At 38.4% G+C, this 16889-nt stretch overlaps 1 protein-coding gene across 1 annotated transcript; it reads right to left on the bottom strand.

The window, feature by feature from the left end:
• Window positions 1-1825: 1825 nt before the first annotated feature.
• On the bottom strand, window positions 1826-7911 carry LOC119426224 (proline-serine-threonine phosphatase-interacting protein 1-like). Its single transcript, XM_037693773.1, has 10 exons — window positions 7879-7911; window positions 7312-7412; window positions 6690-6764; window positions 6226-6260; window positions 6026-6132; window positions 5712-5774; window positions 5386-5478; window positions 4619-4664; window positions 2296-2375; window positions 1826-1972 (listed from the first exon to the last, which is right to left on the bottom strand). Exons 1-10 carry the CDS (start codon window positions 7909-7911, stop codon window positions 1826-1828), a joined length of 780 nt encoding a protein of 259 aa, XP_037549701.1.
• Between the last annotated feature and the right edge of the window lie 8978 nt (window positions 7912-16889).

Raw genomic sequence — 16889 nt, 5'->3', positions numbered from 1 at the left:
GCAATGGAGGAGGGGCGTACCAAAGAGACCATCTAATCACAAGCAGAACTGGTTTGTTCCACTTTGGAGTAAGCTGTTGGGGGAAGAATCAGTTTTGTTGTGTGTTTCCTTGACTGATGAAGCCTTCCGGATTGAAGGCGAAACGTTTCAGCACACAAAAAAAAAAGAAACTGTCCAGATGACTTGACTGAAAAATGTTGGATTTTATACCTGGATTATTGAGCATGGACTTTATCCATCCACTATCTTTTCCCGCTTCTTCCTTTTTGGGTCACGGGGGTCACTGGTGCCCATGTACAGCTGTCACTGTGCGAGAGGCGGGGGACACCCAGGACAGGACTCCAGTCCATCATAGGGACACATGTCATCCATCTAGTATTTTATTTTATCAATTGAAATTACTGAAGTTTTATGATTTGGTTAACTATAATATCCTTTTAGTACTGTATAAAGCTCAGAACTACACACTACCTTCAAACATTCAAACATATTTTGTAAAAAGGAAAAGTTGCTATAATCTTAAGGGAACAGACATTTTTGTTAAAACACAGTACAGAACCAGTTTAAAGGGGCGGTCTACTTCAATTCAGGGAATAGGTCTGTGGAATAGTTTGGAAAACGATGTAAAAAAAGCAAAGTCATTGCCTGTATTTAAGAAAATGATTAAGATTAAAATTTTGGAAAGATACATATAAATACGTAAAATTGTGATGAGTTATTTATTTTGTTATATTACTTATAGATGATTATTGTTTGAATTGATTGTTTGAATTGATTTTGTTTTAAACAAGGGGCAGATATGATAAGATTTTTTCTTCTTCTGCTACCTTTCATTTTATGACGTGCTTTTTTTTTCATTTGGTTTCTAAATTGTTTTTGTGTTTTAAATATGAAATGAATAAAAATGACAAACAAACATGGAGACAAACGAAACAAACAACCATTCACTCTCTCACTCACACCTAGGGACAATTTAGAATTACCAATCAGCCTAGCATGCACAGAGAGAGCATGCAGACTCCACCCAGAAAGGCCCCCGGACCAGGATTTGAACCAGCGACCTTCTCGCCGAGAGGCAACAGCTCTACCAACTGCACCACTTTAAGAAAAACTAAACCACTTCAACTCAGTTCAGTTTATTTATATAGCGCCAAGTCACACAGAAGTCATCTCAGGGCACTGAACAGAAACCAAAATGCAGAAGCAATGAAACATTTTCCCTGCCTGCAAGCTTCCATAGTAATTAACAGGATAATTATCAATCAGATATTGCTAATCAAATACACCTAATTAATAAAGACTCGCAAAACGGATGTAGCTTTCAGAAACAAATGTCAGCAAATTTCAACAAACTGATGTCACGATGAAAAAAGTGAGTCAAAAATCCACCACACCAATCTGAGACATTAATAAAGTTATACAGAAGTAGATTACTTTCACTTATTGCTGCTAAAAGATGTTCTACAACTTTCTGAATTCGATCTACTTAGTTATTTTTAGTCATGTGTGCAAATGTGCTTAAGTTTTGTTAAACAAATAAATATAAAATGCGCAATGCTATGTGCTATACATTTGAGGTTGTATATACGGTACTCAAATATATATTAATAAGTATATATATACTCAAAAGATAGACATTTAAAAGCTAATTTCAAAGGTTGATCTGTAAAACTAGTTAAAAATGTGTACATTTTTTACATGGCTGTATTTGTATGTTTAAATAACGTAGCATGGTCGTTTGCTCGCTGTAATGGTAGAACATTAGGATTATTCCTTTTTTACTAATTCTATCCAAATAATTTTGCCTTAAAAATATATATATATATCAACCTTGTTTCTGGTAAAGTATTTTGAGCAAGAAGCAAAGCATCACCTCATCATCTCTGACGCACTGAATGGAGAAATGGTTGCAGTGGTCCCAGAGAGCACACCGAAGCATGCTGATGCGATTTTCCTCCATCTGCTGCAGCACCTGGAAAGCATTAAAAAAGTTTCTTTCATTAAAAAGACTGAGTTGATAAATTAATTTGAGCTTCTGTATTTGCGCACACTGACAATGTGTGATCAGTAATTTAAGGTCCACAGTGCAGTGTAAAAACATTTAATAGAACCATTGAGTAATGCTTTATTATGTGTTCCCATTATTAACACTCTGCAGCATATAGTCAGTTTCAGTCCTCACTGGTCTGCAGTTGTTCCGTTTGGGCCTGTGGTTTGAGGTTTAATCTGTGGGATTGAAAGCATTTATACTGAATTAAAACAAGCTCGCTGACAGGAATTCAGTGTCTGTTGTACCTCACACGTGCTTTTGTGGGTCTTCTCCCAGTCTTGGCGAATATTTTCTAGTTGATCAATGTTGCTCAAATACAGCTTCTCTGTGCAAAATCAGAGTACTACTGTCAACAATTGGTAAAAGTAAACCAATTAACAATTATTAATTAATAATTAATAACCGGTAATAGACCTGTTTTCAGTGCTTTCTTTTAGACTTACTGTGCAAAAATAAAGTGTAGAGCTTCCGTAACGTACAGAGATATATGAAAGACTGGAGTAAATCCTCAATTAAATATATTTCCTTTTAATACTTTTAAGACTTGACTTTCTTATACTTTTTAAAAGTGCTCAAATGCAATTGTTCTCAAGCCTTTTTTAAGCTATTTCAAACATTTTCTTTGAACACTGGCTGCTTTTTTTTTTCAATTCTTGTATCTGACGATTCAATAGGAATGTTACTTACCACTAATGAATTGTTGAAGCATTAAAAAGGAACCTAAGACATATATGCACGTACAGGTAGGTCTGTCGCAATAAATCAAGTAATCGCAAGATAAATTAAAATTATCGACCTCATTTTCATTTATCGACTTTATAGTTTCTTCATCTCTCTCTTTCTACTGAAGACACTGGATGACAAAAGGCTCAGCTCCGGTGCTCTTCACTGACCCCTCCCTTTTTCTCTTTTCTTTAAAATCTCTTTTAACTGTCCAAAATCACATTTTTGGATCACTAAAAGCAGCTAAGCTGAGAAGCTAAGCTACGAGCTAAGCTAACAGGCCGACGTCGGGGAAAAAACCTCCGTCTTGTCAAAGCTCCAAAATTCACAGTTGAAACCCGTGCCTTTGTGTAAAAAGTTGTTGTTCTCGCAAAAAGAAGCTGAGAACTTGTTTACTGATATTTTATTAAAAGCTTTGTGTGAAAAATGCTATGATAAAGAGCTCAAACTGCACACTGAGTTTCAGCCGTTTTGAGAACCAAATAGAGACAGCCCATGTCACCTCAAGGGGCCTCCCTCCCATTTTTCTTAAAGAGACACGCTGCTCACTCCCTCACTATCCATCCTTTGGTTCAAACAGTCTTATACTGCCATCCAGTGGTTAAAAAAAGGTACTACACACAAAACAAATTAACAAACATTCTTCTTAAATTTGACAATGACTACTAATTATTGTCAAGTTTCAAACAATATTATCATTTATCACAATAATTTCTGAGACAATTAATTGCCCAGCAAAATTTGTTATCGTGACAGGCCTACTTACAGGACAACTGAATAAAGAACCTATTTTAATTAGCCTCTTTAGACAGGTTTTTACCAGCAGCATCTTGCATGGTAACTTTTTTTGCTTGTTTCATTAAATCAACAAAACTACCATAACTCAGTTGGACAGGTATAAATCTGAATCTATGTACCAACAGGTGGCTCTAAATAAAAACAATGAAGTAGTAACCAATGATCAACTGAGGGCTGATGCATCTCTCAGTTCCTGTGTCACCTCTTTGATGATTTTTTTTGGAGCATGGCTGTCACATGCTAATGATCTGCTACTTCTTTGTCTTCTACTCATTCAACTTTCTTTCTTTCTAAAGTGACTTTCAAAATCTGGAGGAAGGGGTTTTAGCCAGTTGAACTAGACAGAAATGAGAATTAAAGCAAATAATGCCCAAAGGGAAAAAAATAGGCAATGCAAAAAAAATGAAAATGATAGGATAATTAAATTATCCATTGTTTTTGGTCCTTCGAGCCAGATTCGAACCAGAGACCTAAGGACTGTAGATCTTTAGGTCGCTGGTTTGAATCTATCTATGTTGGATAATTTAATTATCCTATCATCAGCTCATTAAATTAATAAGCCACACAGGAAAGGAGAATATCTTTTTTTGCCCAGATTTAATCTTGCAAGAAGAGCAGTGTTGAAATACAAGCATCGAAATGTTACATGGTGCTTTGTCTCTAAGGTCTGCTCAAAGAGATCATAAAGAAGTGTCTTTTTATAATGGTTTTTAGACAGAGACAAGGTCAAGACAACCCTGCTTCACAGCTTAGGGCCTTAAAGTTTATCAGGTGCGCAGGCTCCACTTCGCCAAGACAAAACAACTCTAACGCACACACATTATTTATATAACATTTGACATTTGTAAGTGAAAAACATCCATGACCTTTACATCCCCATCAGAAAACTTCCAGAAATACCAAAATTACAAGACAGTTTCAGACTCCTTGAAAGCTGAGTACAACATTTTGCCTGTGCTTTGTATGCAAGTGTGGCAAATATACTATAAATGTTTGTGATCGTAAAACAGAAAAGACTAAGCATGAAGTGAGCTTTTTGGTGCATACCTGCTTCACTGGCTGCATGTCTGCAATTTTTGATCCTGTGACGAATCTGTAAACCAAGGAAACAATATAAGTTTGCTCTGTGACAGAGGCTTTTAACACGAGCCTTAAATGCACTTTAGAGGAGATAGGAGAGGGCAACACCTGCAAATATTTCAGTTTTGCATTGCAAGCTTTCTCATAACAGCATAAACTATCACAACTAAAATGCTTCGATGGTTCAACTTTCAGCTGAAGATATAACAGAACCAAGCTCACGTTGATCCACAATGTAAATAGTAATGGAATGGACTGTATTTATACAGCGCCTTTCTATTTTATCAAGACACTCAATTCATACAGCACTCTACTAGATCTGTACAAAGTTAATTGATCAAATCATTCTAAAGAGACTAATCAGTGCTTTACATCACATTCATACACTGATCGGACACACATTGGAGGCAATGAGGGGTTCAATGTCTTGCCCAGGGACACTTTGGCATGTGACTGGTGGTGGATTCGAACCCCCAACTCTTGCATTGGAGGATGACTGCTCTAACCACTCAGCCACAGCCGCCCTGTGGTACATCAGTCACGCAAAGGACAAACTTTGAAACTTTTCTTTTGATTGATTAAAAGATAAAAGCGGTTGTGCCACCGAGTTGTTCTGTGTATCCCGTGCTGAGCTGCTGCCTGTTTGTGGTAGAGCACAAGTGAAACATGTGTGAACGCCTTCAAACCTTGAAACTAAAACTAAAAATGGGATCATTCAGTTTCGGTGAGCAGACCTTTTCAGAGTTCTTTGAGTGGACGCTGGTTTTCTCTGCCCCCTGCTCTGCCTCGTCAGCCTCCTTGCATCTCATCTCGTAGTTTTTCTTCGCCTGACAGAAAGAGAAACAGAAAGTTCAGGCCACACGTTGCAGAGAAAACCAGAGTTGAAACTCACAGCCATCTGCACAAATATGATTTTGTTATTGATCTAAGAAACATTTCTGAAAGGTGAAAACCTTTAACCTTTAGTCTTAAAGCCTTTGATGCTCAAGCGAGACGTGACCTCACAGACGTGTTCACACGGAAACGAGTTCAACTAAACTGCGTCCTCCCAGTGTCTTACCTCCATAGTTCTCTTAAAACAAGAAACTTTTTTCTTTTGAACCTTCTCCATGATGCTTTCAAACTAGAAACAGGGATAGAGAATTATCATTATTTTATCTGTAAGTGTAAAAACAACATGAACTCTGAAGCTCTGGTCTGAGTTTGATAATGACACATTAAACTTTCTCTAATGACTGAAACACTACTTGCGTCATGTGTATTAAGAAGGAATAAGTTCAACACCTTAACAACAAATAAGTGCTAAACTGGTAAATATTGTTTCAACCACTCTTCCAAACATCTGGCTGCTAAGCACCATAAATCACCCAGTACCTTCTTCCTCTGCTCTTTCTGACGCTCTCTGAATGTCTCAATCTTTTTCACCTCCTCTTTCAATATATCTGATATTTGGATGTGAAAGTTTCCAATGTTCTCAATTTCTGCAATCAGAAACATCACAAAACGCATCATTCGACATGTCGTAGAAACAAGGAAAGATTTTACATCGTAAGAGACTGAGAAGATGGACTCACGAGCTTTCAGTTGTTCAAAGGAGGCTTTCAAAGTGCTGGAAAAACAACAGTGGAAACAATTAAACGTGTGCGTTTTAATTGTGCTACACTGGATAGATGGGGTACTCCACTTGTGCGATTTGTATAAGAACAACAGAATGATGCCAGCTTTTTGTTAGTTTGGAATAAACTGTGCCAAAGATCTTCCTTGATGTTGGCGTTCTTGCTTCTTTTGCTGCTGCTGTTCAACACGAACAGGAAACGGACGATAAAGGTTCAGACAGAGAGTTCACACACACACATTCACCACGTTTTCTCTTCTGATACCTTCTTCTAAAACAGAATATGAGTCAAAGTGGTTGCCTTGGTTTCTATTTTAGCTTACTGGCTAGTTTAAATCAGCACTGATGGTGTGTAAAACTCAAACAAACGGCATATATTGGCTCTGCATGTGCAGCTATCATGCTTCTTTTTTTTTTTTTTACCCAATCTCCGTGTGCCCTCCAGGTTTGTGAGCAATGGTCAGCAGCTCCTTTCCATACTTCTCCTCTGCTTGGGCTCTGCACAGAAATAATAAATGAACACATCTCTATGAATCACATGATTTATGTTTAGATATTTATTGAACTGCACGGTCGTTACAAATGAGATGTAATACTTTGTTGTACCTCATGCATGCCTTTGTTTCTGCTGAGGCGGCAGAAATTTAGCTCTGGGGTTTAGTTAAATCTAATCATAAACTTCAGATTTATTTATTTAAGAGCTGTTTATTTATTCCTCATAGAGAGAATATCTGAAAATACAGATGCTGATTCTCACACAAAGTATGGCTTTAATTATTTGTTGGATGCAATGCTTCTTGTTCGAAAAGTAATTTGGATTTCTATGAAAATACAAGCTTCATTTCCTAAATGATGCAGTTTTAACATTTTCTGTGATATTCCCTGAAAAACAAGCCGTCATGCAGCAGATGATGTTAAGTCACAAGCTGTTTCATTATTGTTTAATGGTAACAAATATGCAAAAAGTCTTATAAATGAAATTTGATAATTTCACAAAGTTTGAGTGTTTCTCGGACCATTTTGGTTGAAGTCACTAAAATACAACCTCATTCTTAAAAGCTCCTCCACATCTTTGCACATTTGCTTGCCGTCACATAACCTCTGGATCACAGCGCTGTATCCAGCGTGACAGGTGAAGTCCGACCCCTGCATTGAGAAGACATTAAAAGTAAAACTAAAAACGCAGGGAGAGATGCTGCAAAAGTCTGCAAAGATATTACAAAACGTCCTTTAGCTGATCTTGAAGTTGCAGTGTGGTTTAAAAAAAAAAAAAGCAGAACTAACAGTTGTGCTCGGCAAAAAATAATAGACGGAGGTGACAAGACAGCGTAGTCATTCATGCTGTTTTTAGATCAGGACATTTAAGGTCATTAAAAGCACCCTGTTAGCTGCTGCTTTACATGTTTCTTTTTTTATTTTGCAAGCTTAAAAGTGGCCATTCATGACATTTGACTTCTCAGAATATCTCAGATATTGGAGTAATTGAATTCACTTGTAGTTTATTTACTCTTACTGTGCAGCTTTAACATTTACAACTCGAGATAAACACCTGTAAACATATAGCTCAGCCCTGGGAGCTTCTGCAAGGCTCAAGAAAACAGAACAAACTTACCCAGAAGGCGTCTTTAAACAGCAGAGGAGCCATCTTAGATGCTACTTCCTCAGTTTGGCCTTTGCCTACAGGATTTGTTTTAAAGCTTAAAATGTTTAACAAAAATTAAAGTAAGAAGCTGAAGGCTGTGCGACACTCGATCAGATAAACTGTTCAAAACCAGCCTGAATGTGAGTGAATCATTCTGAATGCTCTGAATGAGGAAGAGCTTCTGTCCCATGATGTCACTGACCACAGATCAGTGGCTCAGCCCCTAACCATGTCCTCGTGGGTTGAGTTACACAGTATTCAGGGGTCTATGTATTAATGTTATCAGCAAACATCTCTGAGTAAACAGGCTACATCTGAGTGTTGCAGCGGCATCATTAGCAGTCAAAAGCTGGGGTTTACTGGCTTGTTTCACTCACAAGAAAACAGTTGTGTGAAATGCAGTGGTTGATGATCTAAAACCCAAATTATACAGTTTTTGTCATATTCTTACTGAATAAAAGCAATACTTCACCAACAGCTTTAATTCAATTCAATTCAGTTTATTTCTATAGCGCCAGGTCACAACAGAAGTCGTCTCAGGGCAGTGAACACAAACATTCACATTCATTTAAAAAAAAAGATAATTAGTAAAAGTTATCTAAGGAAGCCAGCAGGCACAGTCTCCCAGCCTGAGCAAGCATAAAGGTAACAGTGGAAAGAAAAAACTCCCTTTTAACAAGAAGAAACCTCCAGCAGAAAAAGCGGCCATCTGCTTCAACCAGCAGGGGTTTGAGGGGACAGGACGGAGACTTGAGCACAGAATGACAGGTCCAGGTGTAGTTTCTATAGGAAGAAAGACAAAAAATACATGTTAAGGATAGAAATACTTACAAATACTAACAGGTAGATTAGAGCAAGTTAAGACAGCAGCAGAGTGAAGAAATGTAGTCAATTTGTCCTCCAGCAGTCTAAGCCTATAGCAGCGTAACTGAGGGATATCTCAGGAAACCCAACCCCAACTATAGGATTGATCAAAAAGGAAAGACTTAAGCCTTATCTTAAAACTGGATAATGTGTCAGCCTCACAGACAGAAACTGGAAGTTGGTTCCACAAGAGAGGAGCCTGATAACTGAAATCTCTGCCTCCAATTCTACTTTTGGAAACTCTAGGAACCACAGGTAAACCTGCAGTCTGAAAGCGATGTGCTCTGTTAGCAAAATTTGAAACGATAAGATCTGTAATATAAGATGGAGCTAAGTTGTTGAGGGCTTTGTAGGTCAGAAGTAAGATTTTGAATTATATTCTGAATTTGACAGGGAGCCAATGGAGAGAAACTAAAACTGGAGAGATATGAGCTCTCCTACTAATTCTCGTTAAATTAATTTCCCTTCTTTTCTTTATCGCTATAATACGCAATATGTTGTGAAAGTGTTTGAGTATTTCAGTGTTGCTTCTGTTTAACAATCATTTATCTAATTGGATTTTTAAATATGAGTCACAAAAGACAAACGACCCCACTCCAAATAATGCATATTTTCTCTTTTTGTTGCATACTTTAAAACTTGCGTCACATTCTTTGTACTGCAGTAGCCAATGATGACCACTAGAGGGAAGCATAATTCTTTGCAAAACATCAACCCACCTCAATAATTCTGTCATTGAAACATCCAGCCCACCTTTTCACCAGAAATTCAATAATTCTGAACCCTCCATGGAGGGGCTAGACATAACAAGCCCAAATCTCAGCAGAATACTAACCTGTGCCTCAGGCATTACTCAGAGAAAACACAGAGACACGTGAACGAGCACATAGATGCCTATTATTGATTTCCAAAGTGAGGAGGACAGACTGTGGTGTCTCTCACCAGCCGCTCAATGAGCTGTGAAAATGTTTGGCCCTCTCACAGAGCCGGGATCATTCTGTCGCACACCTAAAAACATGATGAAGGCCCAGCGCTGATCAATACGTCCAACTGAGAATAATGGCACTCAGTAAACTTGAATCTTTTTTTGTCATTTTTGGATTATTTTTAAACGTTTCTTGATTATGTAAGCCACATCTTGCAATGGCTTTATAACTGTTTTATTGATTTATAAACCAAATGGACACATTTTATTTTGGGTTTTTTTGTTAGTGCCTTTTAAAAACGTTTATTTAAAGTAGGGTATGATTGTTTATTTATTTATGAATCAAAAATCTTTTCAGCAATTTGTGACATGGTTTTATTATTAGAAACACGTGAGATTTTTATTTTTGGTAACTTTTTGTTAATCACTAAATCAATAAATGGCCTACAGTCTCTAGTTCTGTTCAGTTTTGATCAAACAAATAATAAATTATCAATTATATAACAAGAAAACTGACATATTTCCAACATTTTTTTTATTGACAGCGTGGTAAACTGCTGTAGTTGTATTTTTTAAGTGTGGTTTTGTGGAGTTATTACAGCAGTTAATATCTTACCTGCAGTATTCAGAATGATTTTGAATTTCCATCAAACTAACAGCTAGTCAGAGCAGGGCCTGTCCCAGAACCAATATACCAAACTGTTTATTGCAGATAAATTGAACATTATTTGATTAACTTTCACACCCTTACTGCTTTTGCATCAAATAATCATTTACAGAGATGTTTATAGGTTTTTATGATTTAACAATACTTTCCACTAAAGACTAGTTGTGTTGAACAGTCCAGCCTGTTGAAATGTGTTATATGTGAAACACGTGTTGCCAAACAAAACAAGTTAAGTGTACATTGATGCAAAAGTGTAAATGAAAATGATAACTCAAGAAACACTATTATGTTTATTTTTATAGCCCTTAATGTATTATTTTTGCATCAAATAGTTGCTTTGACTGGATATACAAAACAAATTTATTTAGAATTTCTACCATTCTGTGACCAATGCTGCCAACCTTCAGAGTAAATATCTTTGTGATGCAAAAGTGGTGTGGGTTCATTTAATGTTTTTAAAGATTGATTTAAGTGTAATTAAATTAATGTGTAATCTGCTCTGAGAAGGGTTAGGGTTAGGGTTAGGCCTCAGTTTGACTAACCACTCCACCACTAACACCTCCAAGTGTACTTCTCATTGTCTCTACAAACTGAATATTTTAATGCTGCCAACTGCAGGTAAGATACTGACTGCTTACAACTTCACAATCCACCTCCAAACCATCCAAACTGTCATCCATTATCTTTACCCACTTCTTCTTCCTTTTTGGGTTGCTGGGGTCATTGGTGCCACAGAGTGAGAGATGGGGGACACCTTGGACAGGTCTCCAGTCCATCACAGGGACACATAGAGACAAACAAGACAAACAACCATTCACTCTCTCAATCACACCAAGGTACAATTTAGAGTTACCGGTCAGCCCAACATGCATGTTTTTGTCTGTGGGAGGAAACCGGAGTATCCAAAGTAAACCCACGCATGCACGGAGAGAACATGCAAACTCCACCCAGAAAGGCCCCCGGCTGGGATTTGAACCAGGGCGATCTGCTCGCTGAGAGGCAACAACTCTACCAACTGCGCCACCGTGCTGCCGTCCAAACTGTCATACTGTTTATTTTTTAAGGCAACATCTAGTTTTCTTTATTTGCGTAAAATGTATCTGATTCTTTTAAAATTTTCAGTTTGATCTGAAACCATCCACTAAAGTGAGCCATTTCTCCTGGAGTGGTGATCTTTGGGTTCAGAGCGAGAGGAACAATTCCCTCTTGGAAAGCCAAACATCTACCACTTAGAGCAAATAAACTCCTTCCAGGCCGGGGCTTACACGTTTTCACATCCAGAGTCCATCCAGGGTGCTTGGCCCTCGCTGTGACCCTGTTGGAGGCCTCGAATGGAAGAACAAGCTCTGGGAATCAGCTGTGCGACACACACTTCCTACCCTTCTCTCACTCTTTTTTTGTGTGTGTGTCTCTTCCTCACACTCCCCGGAGTGGCACTTATTGAACTGTGACAAACGAGCCGTGTCAGACCAGCCCCCCTACCTGGGGGATTGGCTAAATGACCTTTCCATTACCCGACCACTGCTGTATTCCCCCTCCACAGATAGAGTTACCCTCACAGACACCCAGCCCTGTGGCTGAGCCCAGCATCGCATCAGCTACATCCAACCCTCCAAGCTTTGAGATGCAAACAACTTTACAGTTAATTAGATTTTTTTATTTACTTGATATTTTAAGATGAAACTTAACAGCTGGAATATTGGCAGAACTGAAGTGGTGTGTCCGTATTGCACCCATTGTGGACGTGCGGACCAGCTTGCAGGCGACTGGTTGTTTGGGTTTCTGCACGTGTGTGACGTATCTGTACATTTCTTTTCGCGTGCGAGTCTCCAACCAGAGCGACTTCACTGGTTTTCACACATTTCCCATCCTTCATTCCTGCTAATCCCCTGTTGACCAAAGGCACCAGCCCCAAATCTCACCAGATACTCCAGGGAACAAATCTGAGGAGATGAAGAGGTGAGGGTGAGAGGACTGGAGTGAAAAGATTAAAAAGAGAGAGAAAGATGGCACAGAGAGGGCACCTGTGATGCAAGAAAAGGGGCGTGGTAAAGTTGAGAAGAAGCCGACGGGGCTGAAAGGACTGAAAGAAGTGAAAGAAAAGAACACAAGGTTCTAAATTGAGCAGGACAAAACACAAAGTTTGGTCGATTCTGCTGCTCAGGAATGTAAAGAAACGAGTCCTTGGCTGCATTAGTGGAAACCTTTTAGGAAGCTGACAGACGGAGAGCTAATGATGTGAAGGCACAAGAGCGGGGCCTGTAGTTGTTACTGAGTGAATCTGTACAACTTGTCATAATACAGCTGAAAACCAACAGCTTAAGGAGGTAAAAGAGAAGGAGGAGTAGGTAAAGAGCATCACATAGCGGGAGCCTTCTCACGTTCGATCAAAGTTTTGCTTTGAATGCAACATTTATTAGCTGCTTTAATCCTCAATACGTCTCAGAGCTCCAGCTTTAATCAATTTGATCCTCGTGTGTCTGCTATTCCCTGATGTGCGTCTCCAAACTGTGGGATAAAGGCAGCGAGGGAACATATGTGCTCGCACATGGCTAGTATCCATGTTTGTATGGATTTTTTTTTTCTTCTTTTGTATAAATATTTGATTAGCACTGATGTCACATAGTGTGGTCGTTACCGTGCTTCTGTTTCAATGAAGACATCAACATGTGCATTTGTAAGGATGTAGACCAAGAATGTTGACACTGAGGGAAAACAGTGGGTGTTGCAGGCAACAAGGTGCCCAAATATTTAGGGTGACCTGTGTTCTGACCTATATTAAAGGGATAACATTAGATTAATATGTTTGATGGCTATCAGATGCTTTTCTGTTTCTCTTTGTATTCGTCTCCCACTTTATTTTTCCCATCACTACCCCCCTCCCTTCCTACAGCCTGTTTCTGTCCCTGCCGTACGTTTTACCGCTGCACGGTTGGCTTTGTATGCAAATGTCTGTATGTACCGTGTGTCCACTCGTGCACTGAAAAGGGAAACTGCTGATCTGCTAAATGGTTTTGTCCATTCCACACAGAGTAGAGATTCTGCTGGACTTCCTTTGATCCGGGCCACAAGGGGTGTCCGAGCCTGCCCAGATGGGGTCCAGTGCATGTGGCCACCTCATGCGCACCAGCTCCCATTTTTGCAGAGCTATTCTGTGACTTCAAAGAGTACAAATGGATTTTTTTTAGAACGTGTCTGTGTGTGTGGCAGTGCATGTAGGGGGATAGTGGATTGTGTGTCCGTCTGTCCTCACTCTCCTTTGTTGGTGTTTGGGTTTAAAGAGCAAAGTAGCCCGCTATTTGACGAACTGATAAAAGGTATCGTGTTTGTTGTCTTTGGCTTTGTTGTGTGTTTGTTCCACCTTAAAGAGTTGACCACTATCTCACTTGTTTAACTTGCTACATGAGATCTTTTAGAATCCTCAGTAAAAAAATGTCTAAATTATATCTCAGGCTTATTAAAACTGCCAATGTGGATTTCTGAAAACTTATGACACTAAAACAGAACTGAAAATAGTAATTTCCTTTAAATGATATTTTGCATGTACAGTAGTCCCTCGATACGACGTGGTTCCATTTTCCCGAACTCGCTCTATCGCGGTTTTTCAAAGTAAGATTGGACATGACACACAATTGGCCGACTGATGGATGAGCCGCACGAATGGCATGGAATTTTAATTTAAAATAAATTATTATTTTTAATTATTTAGCACCTGTGTGCAGCCCACAGCTGTGGGAGAAGCTTCCTCCTGCAGCTGATCAGCTGATCTCCGTGCAGAATGGAGAAGTGGGCGTGGCCTAGAGAGCAGCCGAGGCAGAAATCATGACATGCTGTGCTCTTTTAGAGTTTAGAAACATTGTTTAGGATATTGCAAGAGTGTTGGAAGAGTTTAAAACACCTTTATAAATTTAAATAACAAAATAAACTACTACTTACTACTTGGTGGTTTTTCACGTATCGCGGGGCTTCAGGGTACGGACCCCCGTGATAAACGAGGGACTACTGTACTCTACTTTGTTTCAAAACCAGTACTCCACCATCAAGAGGTCTAGGCAGATTGATAAAAATTAACTTTTCTTGAGCATTATACCTGATTTCAAGTTTCATGTTCTTGCACTTCATTGAGTTTTATTTTTATTTGTTTGTTTTTTGCTGCTTTATATTTCCACACTTCTGTATTTTTCACATCTTTATCACATTTACTTTAATTTATATGTAGTTATCTGTATGAAAAAGCTTGAACCAAATTGTTAAACAGTGTTTTTTATTTATTTTTCTATTTAAATCTTAACACCTTTTAGATTTTAATTAAGCAGGACTAACTTTGCCCACTTAACTTGACTGAATTTTGAATATTGCTTTATTAGTAAATGTGTTGATATTTTGTGTTGAACAATTTCTGTATTTTTTTTTCTTTTTCAATTCATTGAAATTCAATTCAGTTTTTTAATATAGTGCCACGTCGCAACAGAAGTCCTCTCAGGGCACTGAACAAAAACATTCATATACATAAAAAGTAAGTTAATAACATTATTTATCTGATATTATTATCATAATTATTATAGCATTATTTATCAATTTGATATGCTGTTTGAAAGACTTGAAATCTGGTACAGCTAGTGTTTTGCACAGCAGGTGGGGCTGTTGATTTCTAAATTTACAGATGGGGTTTGATGCTGCTGAGGCCTTCCCTGCTCCAGCATCACACTGACAATCCATTTACAGACAAGTCAAAATCAGAGCTTTGCAAAAATGCACACACTTTATTTATTTGCATCTCTTCAATAAATAAGGAGCAATAGTTTAATGGTTAAAACTCTTTTTTTTTTTAATCAAAACAAACTTTTGCAAAATTACAAACAATATCAGGCAGGAATCATCGTTAACATTCAAAGTATCAACATTTTTAACGTTCACCTCAGAGCTCCAAACGACTTCCTGCGCACCACTGAACGTCCTAACGTAAAATCAGAGCAGCACACTAAAATTTATTAAAGTGTGTAGATTTTTGATTACGTCTGACAAAGTTAAATAATATATATAATTTTTTGTGTACTCAGATGAAGGTTCCTTGGTGTGAGCAGCTTGTTGTGCTGCAGAATGAGGACGATTGCTGGGGAGACGTTTTTATAACGGTGATAAAACTGAGGACAGAGCAGGTTGAATTTTACTGAATGTCATCAGGTGTAGAGACGTGGAAGGAGTTCTTTATTCACAAAGATTCACAATTATCTCAGTCTGATTTATTTTAGTCTTTAGTGGATACAGTTCAGTTTTTATCCATCAACATATCGGAGTTAAAATCAATATTTTTTACTAGATTTTAAAGAAAACTCGAGTTTGGTTTATTTTAAATTAAGACGATGTAAGTACAAGATCACGTCAGGATAAAACTATAAAATAATACAAACTGTGTTGTTTTTTATTGCTTTTTTATGCTGTTATATATTTTTACGCTTATTTCAAATGTGACAAAATGAAATATAAATATAAAACAAACAAAACGGGTTGATCCTTACAGGTTTAGTGATCTTGTTACAGCCATTAGTTGGGGTTCAGTTAACCCGCATTCTTCATCTTCATCACATCAATTTTAAAGATCTTGTGAAAATAATTATGAGAAGTTACCTTGGATAGTCAAGTCCAAATGAGAAGACAGAAGCAAATATATCCAGATTCATGAAATCAACTTAGACCTGCAGTAGAAAACACTTGAACTTTAAATTGTGAATAATTTGTCTTCAAGTTTGTTTTTGAACAAAGTAGTCGCTGTAACTCTTCACATTCTGAGATCAATGGGGAAAAGTATATTTGATGAATATTTTTTCTGCTCACAGAAGAATTGTTAGTGTGAGTGTGGCTCGGTCCAGGCGTGCTTGTTTATGCAGGCGGGTGGGCAGGCCCAGGTATCGCAGTTACAGTGGTGTTGTGCTATGCGGTGGTGTGCATGATTATCGACCAGCGTGTCATGCAGGATAAAGCCCAGTGTGCCTCTGTTGACTGCTTTGCGGTCAGCACTGCAGGGAGCAGGATTGTGGTTAGCCTACAGACAGCCAAGGCTGTGTAAAAAGATCATCTGTGTGTGTGTGTATGTGTGTGTGTTTTAAGGTGCTATGTTTTCAAGTTTTATCTATTCTATTAAATGTGTTGTTTTTTTTTAAACATCCTTCTGCTAATGTTTTCACCTCACCGTTTACTCACACAGCTGAGAGTTCTTTTGCTGTCAGAAATGTAAGTATGATCCAACAAGCCTTCTTCTTCGTCTGCTTTATTTGAATATTTGTTTTGCCCATTTTCTTTCCCGCCCCCTTTCCTCTCAGGCCAGCTAACACACTTAGCGAAGCGAAATGTGTGCAGGGTCCGGGCCCTGTGGCCGGCGCTAATGGACGGCTCTCGTAAATGGCCTGGGTTTTGCAGAGGAGAGGCAGAAATGCCGTCTTCGCCATGCTCTGATTCTTTCCCGTCTCGATGATAGCACCATTTCGCAGAGCTTCATCAATTCTTCATGGAGCCGAGCGCAAAACA

Source organism: Nematolebias whitei, chromosome 2 (assembly GCF_014905685.2).
Source record: "Nematolebias whitei isolate Nwh7 chromosome 2, NemWhi1, whole genome shotgun sequence".
Classification (NCBI taxonomy): Eukaryota; Metazoa; Chordata; class Actinopteri; order Cyprinodontiformes; family Rivulidae; genus Nematolebias; species Nematolebias whitei.
Note: the sequence above shows the minus strand (reverse complement) of the source record. Positions and strands in the feature narration are given on the sequence as shown.

Coding starts and splice junctions, on each gene's coding strand:
- LOC119426224 (XM_037693773.1), bottom strand. CDS start 7,911: ATGGCTCCTCTGCTGTTTAAAGACGCCTTCTGG. Junction 5,775..6,025: donor AGAAAGAGCAGAGGAAGAAG/GTACTGGGTGAT, acceptor CCCTGTTTCTAG/TTTGAAAGCATCATGGAGAA. Junction 4,665..5,385: donor ACTCAAAGAACTCTGAAAAG/GTCTGCTCACCG, acceptor CTTGGTTTACAG/ATTCGTCACAGGATCAAAAA.